Raw genomic sequence first — 7278 nt, forward strand, 5'->3', positions numbered from 1 at the left:
TATTGTCCAATCACCAAAGGTTAGTATGACACACTTTAAGCTCGAAGTACTTTTTCAGTTTTCTTGCATTGGAAAATTCTGAGATCTTTTCTCTACTTGCCACGCCAGCTTTCTTGTTTGTCTGTGAAAACCTTTTTGCTTGTTAAGAACATCTTTTGTTTGAGATGGATTTATCCTTTGCTCTAAGTCACACAAGCCCCGTCCCCCTCGCTCGCTCTTTGTCTCCTGGTGGCGGCGGCCCCGGGGCCGGGCTCTCCCCGGCTCTGCCCAATCAGCGCGCGAATTCGAGGAGTGACAGCGGAACCAGCCAATCGCCGCGAGGGGCGGGCTCTGCACGCGGCACGGACTCTGCTCCCTTTGCCCGAGCTCCGCCATTTCTCGGAAACCTCGCTTGAGGAGCGGGCAGGAGGCCAAGGAACCGCTGCTGCCCTGAACCGCCGGGAGCTCGGGGTGAGCGGGAGCTGAGGGCGCTGGGAGCTGGGGGTGAGTCCGGGATGGAGCCCAGACCCACCTGCAGCCTCGGCAGGAGCCGGTGCCGGAGCAGCGCTGGCTCGTCCCGGTTGCTGTGGGTAGCACAGAGGTAGCTGCCCTTGTCTCTGGGGCTCTACGGGATAATTCACGTGGCGAGAGGTTTGTGTGCACAAAAGAGACAGAGGAGTCCTGTAAAAGTCACTTTATTCATGAACAAGGGGAGAGGCCATGCGGCATTTGCCATGCGGTCTCTAAAACGCAGCCGCCTTTCTATCCTCATTTTCCCGGCCGGATCTCCCTCTCCCTTTCCCCACTGCCTGAGGTACTTGGAGGGTTCAGACTTCGCGATCCGCCTACTTCATGCCCTCGTTAATATGCACCCCTCCTTTTGTATAACATCCGATATTCCCGGCTCTGTTAAGTGTTTCTCCTTCTCGAAGTTCAGGAATTGAGAAGGATCTTGGCTGAGCAGTTGTCCGTACCAATTAATTTTCTGAAAATGATGGTTTGTCTTGTTACTTCCTTTTGTACAAATTCCTGGCCCTGTCTCCAGGCACATTCATCTTACTCTGTTCAAACCCTCTTCTCATTTTCTCAATAATTATCTTTACTAACTTTATTACCATTGACTTAGTCTCTTTTCCTGGATCCTCTTTGATTTTGGGATTATTCTCAGTGACCTCATTCCCTGTCCTTTTGTAGCCGTTTCTGGATCAGGAGGCCTGGCTGCCACCTGCATCCCCTTGCTCACCTGCTGAATGAGCTGCACTCAGTGCATGGTAAAAGGATGAGAGTTGCTGCAGCACATCAGAGGAGGAGCAGCATTCGTTTAACCCATGGTCTGCCAGGGAACCACGAAAACGTGTCCCATTCCCATCCTTTCTACATTTGGATTGGAATATGAGCTGTTTTCTTCTTTCCTTTGTTATCTGTTTCACCACTTTTTGGTTATCATCTGTTTGCAAATAGCAGTTTCAATCATTTAATTTTCCACAAACTCCTCTCCTTCTTTTAATAGATAATCTGATTCTATCCCATGGTGACATGTCTCATTGTTCATTTCCTTGGATTGGTGGGCAGTAAAGTCAGGAGCTGGAGCTGTCTGTTTAGTTATTATTTCGAGGACAGTTTTTAACCTAATTATGCCACTCAAATTATGGATGGATTTTTTTTGTCTCCTGGTACGAAATCATTAGGGCTTCCAGGGGCTGGTCCGTGGTGTTGTAGGATTTGTTCTGGTGGCCGTTCATCTTTTTCCCATTTTTGGGTGCTCCCTCCAGCCAGGGCTGCATCAATTGACCACTTTTCTCTAAATAATCATCAAATACTTGGATTCCCAACTGATTTCTCTGAACAGTGACAGCACATGTTGGACTGGGGAGAGGGATTATTCCCCCCTCCCACATTTTTCATGAAGTTTTCACAACGTTTTCCTTTGCTGTTTCTCTTTGCAGCTTAACCAATTTCTGTTGCAGTCAGATATCCTCACTATGGGCTCTGCCTTTAGTTGTGCAAATTCCATCTGTGCAAGCAGGCAGAGCTGGGGGTGAGGGGCAGAGGAAATCAGCGAAATTCCTCTCCCAGGGAACAAGACCCTGGTACATGGTGCACACTTTGCCCTAGCTGTGTTAATTTGCATTTCTAAAGCTCCTCTCCTGGCTGTGCCTGGATCCAATGCTTCTATTCCAGAGCAGTCATTGGGTGATCCACAAGTGCACCCCCACAATCTGCATTATTTTTTGCCATTTTTTTTTCCTTTTTAACAATATTTCTTAAATGTTTATGCATTGAAGCATCACCTTTAAAGCTTTTCTGGTATTGCAAAATCCACCCTAAACGTGAACATGGAAAAACCCATATGGAAATGTTGCCATCATTAAGAGCCATTCAAAAATATACACAAAAATTTCCAATGCAATCAAGATTTTCCTACTTCTTCTCCAAGGAGTAAAAATTGCTTGTCACATCCTTGGCCCAAACCTAACTGACAACACAAAAGTAGGATTATTCTCCACTAGATGGAGAATTACCAGGGTAAAAAATTTCACACACCAATTCCAAGGGAGATAATGGAATATCTGCCCTGGATCTGGCACTTTTTCTGGCCAAAGCCAATGGCAAAAGCCGTAGCCATGGCATCTTGGCTTCTATCACCAGCTTCCAAAGGTGTTTCTTTATTTCCTGTTTGTTCTTTCAACCTGACCTGAGCTCTGGGGGTGCAAGGGCTTGTGAAGGTCCCATTGTATTCCTAAAGCAGCCATGGATGCACGTGGGAGGAGCAGGTGGGATTGTGCAGGAGAAAGAGGAATAATAGGAGGAAGAGTAGGGACACAGGAGTAGGAAGAGAAGAAACAGGAAGGAGCACAAGGTTCCCCCCTCCCTGTATCTGCAGCCTCTCCCCAGGCCTCAGGAGCATTGTCCCCATCGCATGCAGCAGGTGACCGGAGAGGGGGATCCATGATTTTCACATGGGTTAATCTTGGTATTTCTGAGCTTTATTTGGCTAAATGTTGGTGCTTTGGTTTTTTGCAGCAGTTGAATCTTTCTATTTTGGAGAGGGTTTTGGCTAAATCTTGGTGTTTGTGGGGGTTTTGATCTGCGTCATGATGTTTGGAGGATTTTTGGTTTGAATCTTGGTGTTTTGGAGGTTCTTACAGACACAAGATGCCCAATGAGTTCCTGAGTTGCACTTGGACAAGGAGGAACACCCAGCCCAACACACTCTTCTCTTGTTTTTTCCCCAAACCAGGATTTGTCATTCCCAAGGCATTGGCAGATGGAGGAGGAAAAGCCCCGGAGATCCCTCTTGAGGAGGGGCTGCAAACCCAGCCCAGGGAGCTGCGAGGAGGAAAGACCCTCCCTGAGCCAGGAAGGCGGCCGGAGATCCAGGCAGAGCTCAGAGCTGGTGGAGAAGCCTCCTGGAGGGGAGAAGCCCCACGAGTGCTCGGAATGTGGGAAGGGTTTCAGGTACAGCTCCCAGCTGATCCAGCACCAGAGGATCCACACTGGCGAAAAGCCCTATGAGTGTGGGGAATGTGGGAAGGGATTCATCAACAGCTCCAGCCTGATCCGGCACCAGAGAGTCCACACTGGGGAAAAGCCCTATGAGTGTGGGGATTGTGGGAAGAGCTTCAGGAACAGCTCCAACCTGCGCCAGCACCAGATGATCCACACTGGGGAAAAGCCTTACGAGTGTGGGGAATGTGGGAAGGGATTCAGAGACAGCTTCTGCCTGATCCGGCACCAGATGATCCACACAGAGGAAGGGCCCTACGAGTGTGGGGAATGTGGGAAGAGCTTCACCGACAGCTCCAGCCTGATCCGGCACCAGGTGATCCACACTGGGGAAAAGCCCTACCAGTGTGGGCAATGTGGGAAGAGTTTCAACTACAGCTCCAGCCTGATCCGGCACCAGGTGATCCACACAGGGGAAGGGCCCTACAGCTGCTTGGAATGTGGGAAGAGCTTTGGGTGGAGCTCCGGCCTGATAAACCACCGGCGCACCCACACTGGGGAGAGGCCCTACGAGTGTCTCAAGTGTGGGAAGAGGTTTCAGAGAAGCTCCACTCTCGTCAGACATGAGCGGATTCACACAGATGAGAGGCCCTTCCGCTGCCCCGACTGCGGAAAGAGATTCAACCGCAACTCCACCCTCACTCTCCACCGGCGCATCCACACTGGGGAGAGGCCCTACAAGTGTCCCAAGTGTGGGAAGAGGTTTCAGACCACCTTTAATCTCCTCGTACATGAGCGGATTCACACAGAGGAGAGGCCATTCTCCTGCCCTGACTGCGGGAAGGGATTCAAGCAGAACTCCCATCTCACTGTCCACCGGCGCATCCACACTGGGGAGAGGCCCTACGAGTGTCCTGAGTGTGGGAAGAGCTTCTCCAGGAGCTCAACCTTGACCCAACACCAACGGAGTCACCACTAAGGGAAGCCCTGTGAGTGCCCCGAGTGTGGGAAGAGCTTCGTGCTGTGCTCCAGCTCCATCCCCCATGGGAGGATCGGTGTTGGATGATCCCCAGTGATCCCCGTTGGGCAGAGCTCTGGTGATCCCTGTTGGATAGGGGAAAGGGGTTGGAGAGATTTCTTTCCCTTCTCCTTGTGCTGCTGTGATTTGGTTATAATAAATTCCCTCGCTGTGCCCAGGCTGGCTCTGTTGTTCCCGTGCCGGTGCTCGGGGCGGGATCTCTCCTGTTCCTTCTCTCAACTCCCGGGCCTCTCCTCAGCCAATCAGAGAATGCGATGAAGAAGATTCAGCCAATGAGAGAGAGCAGCTGTGATGACTCACCGGTTGCCGGGCAGACTCACAGCACCCAGTGTTCCCCACCTGGGCAGGTGTAAGGGTCGGTCCGAAATTCCCCTCGATTTTGCCTCCCGATCGTCGCAAGGAGACCTCGAGGACCCCACCCAGGCTGACTCTGGACAATGGTTTACTGGCCGGGCCAGGTGGATGCTCGTGACTGTGTGCTGGTGTATTGTGTTCACTGGACTGTGCTGTTGTGGCACCAACCAGAGACTGTGTTGTACCAACTGAGGACTGCTTGTCCGTACCTGTCTCCTGCAGCACCACACAATGGTCCATAAAACTTCCCACCTCTTGGCCAGAGGCCACTCGCTTTGGAGAAGGGCTATAAAAGAGCGACCCTCTGGGAAAGACCCTTTGAGATCTCTCCACTGATGAAGACCCCCTGGAGAAGACCCCTGAGATCTCCCCACGGACGAAGACTCGTCTATCGGATGACCCGTGAGGACGCCCGTCTCATCTGTTGGTAGCTATTCTCCCATCCCTTCCTTTCCTTCCCCTTTCCCTATACTTTGTTTCCTATACCTCTCCCCTTTACCGTAACTGAATTGTTGGCATTTGATGAAATGCATTGCTGTTGTTGAATAAACTGATTTTCTGCTGTTGAATAAACTGATTTTGTCCCCTGCATTTTGCCTGTTTGCACCTTTGAGATCAAAAGAACCATCACGACCCCCACTCTGCGTTAATAGCGGATGGTGACAGCAGGGTCTGCAGCGGCTGCTGGGACAGGAGCTTTGTGGGCAGAGAAAAGGGGGTAACACTGAGCCAGGGTTCCCCAGGGGGAGCACACAGGCTCTGGAGGAGGGGGCCCACGACTCGTTAGGACCCCCTCTCACCTTCTTGCACAGGTAGAAGCCGAACTCCAGGAAGATGAAGCCCAGCACGGAGTCCCCAATCCCAATCAGCACCTTGGTGTCGACGGTGTCTGGCAACATCTCTGGGGGTTCACAAGGGTCAGAACCCCCCCAGACCTGTCACAGATACCCGAAACCCCTCTAAGCACCCTCCCAATTGCCTCCAGCCCACGTAGGACCCCTTAAAATCTCCTCCCAGTCTCTTTCCAGCACGACCAACCTCATTCCAACCCCTGCTTTTCCATTCCTGATCTTCCATCCCCTCCAGGCTCACTCAAATCCCTCCCAGTTACACCCAGCATCCCCAGACTCCCTCCCAGTGCCCACCAGGACCCCCGGAACCCCATCCCACCCTCCCCAACATCCTTCAGACTCCTCAGCCATTCTAGAACCCCCAGCCTTACTCCCAGTTTAAACCAGGCTATCTTAAACTCTCTCCCTGTTACTCCCAGCACACCTCAATTCCCCTACCAGTCCCCCCAATACCTCCCTCACTCCCCCCCGCTGTGGGGTCCGGGCCGTGCCCCAGTGCCGGCTCAGGGGGTGCTCCAGGCTGACGTGCTCCACCTGGAGCTGGAGCTGACCCCGTGCCGGGGGCGGTTTCCAGCAGCACCAGGAGCTGGTAGAAATCCAGTCTCTGTTGGGGACCAGGTCGGTGGCCACCACGTGTCCTGAGAGCTCCTGCTGGTCCTGGAACCAGCTCAGCTGGATGTCGGCAGGGTAGAAATCCATCAGGGAGCAGAGCAGGCAGCCGGGGCCAGCGACCCCATCCCCAACAAAGCTCCCACTCCAGCTCTGTCCCTGCCTGGGACTTGCCCACAGCTCCCCAAGGCCCTTGTCCCCATACAGGGTCTCTGCAATGCCCTGGCCTTTGCCCAAGCCAGCACTGGCCCTGAGCAGGATGTGCCCATCCCAAGGAATATGGGGAAGTTGGCACTTCTCCTAGAGCAGCCATTGGGATCTAATTGGACAAACAGAGGTGCCCAGTCAGGGGAGGGATGTTGGTCCTGTCAGAATCTCTGATAAGCCCTGTTTACCCAGGGCCTGAAGCACCAGGAAGACATTCAGACATCTTGGGCATCCAAGAAGTGAAAATCCCCTGAGAAGTGGTTCCTGAGAGCTGTCCATGGCTGTGATTCCCCCGCTGCCTGTTTTCTCCCAGAGCTTTCCCCGTGGGACAGCCCAGAGCTGTGGAAATAATGGGTGGTGTGGATGTGGGAAGTGCCACACCTGAGCAATTCCTCAAGCTTCAGCCTTGTCTTGAGGTGATCATTTCCCAGTTCTCTCCAGTGTCTCCAGTGCCTGGAGATTCAAATCACCTGGCTATTTCCCAGGTTCATGACACCTCTGTCCTATCATATCCCAATTTTCCAATATTCCGGAGTCTCGTTGTCCCAAGAAGAGGGGGTCAGTCCATCTCCTGTTTCTCCGTGGGGCAGGAGGATGAACAGTGGCAATTCTGCTCAGACCCACTGGGTGAGTGGCTGGGGTCAGCTCTGGGGTGTCTGGAAGGAAAAACCCTTGGAGGGGAGGGGTACCGGGAGATGGGGGGTGTGGGGCTGGGGGCTGTTGGAGGATGGATTGTGTTGGAGTGGGGGTGTCCCCACAGGGTCCCCAGCTGCCTTTGGATCCCTGCCTGCC

At 52.8% G+C, this 7278-nt stretch overlaps 1 protein-coding gene across 1 annotated transcript; it reads left to right on the plus strand.

The window, feature by feature from the left end:
• The first annotated feature begins 349 nt into the window (after positions 1-349).
• On the plus strand, positions 350-5410 carry LOC148218075 (uncharacterized). The gene is made up of 2 exons (XM_088158171.1): positions 350-450; positions 3221-5410. Exon 2 carries the CDS (start codon positions 3248-3250, stop codon positions 4403-4405), a length of 1158 nt encoding a protein of 385 aa, XP_088014297.1. The 5' UTR covers positions 350-450; positions 3221-3247; the 3' UTR covers positions 4406-5410.
• The last annotated feature ends 1868 nt before the right edge of the window (positions 5411-7278 follow it).

Source organism: Sturnus vulgaris, unplaced genomic scaffold, assembly GCF_052056855.1.
Source record: "Sturnus vulgaris isolate bStuVul1 unplaced genomic scaffold, bStuVul1.hap1 Scaffold_195, whole genome shotgun sequence".
Taxonomy (NCBI): domain Eukaryota; kingdom Metazoa; phylum Chordata; class Aves; order Passeriformes; family Sturnidae; genus Sturnus; species Sturnus vulgaris.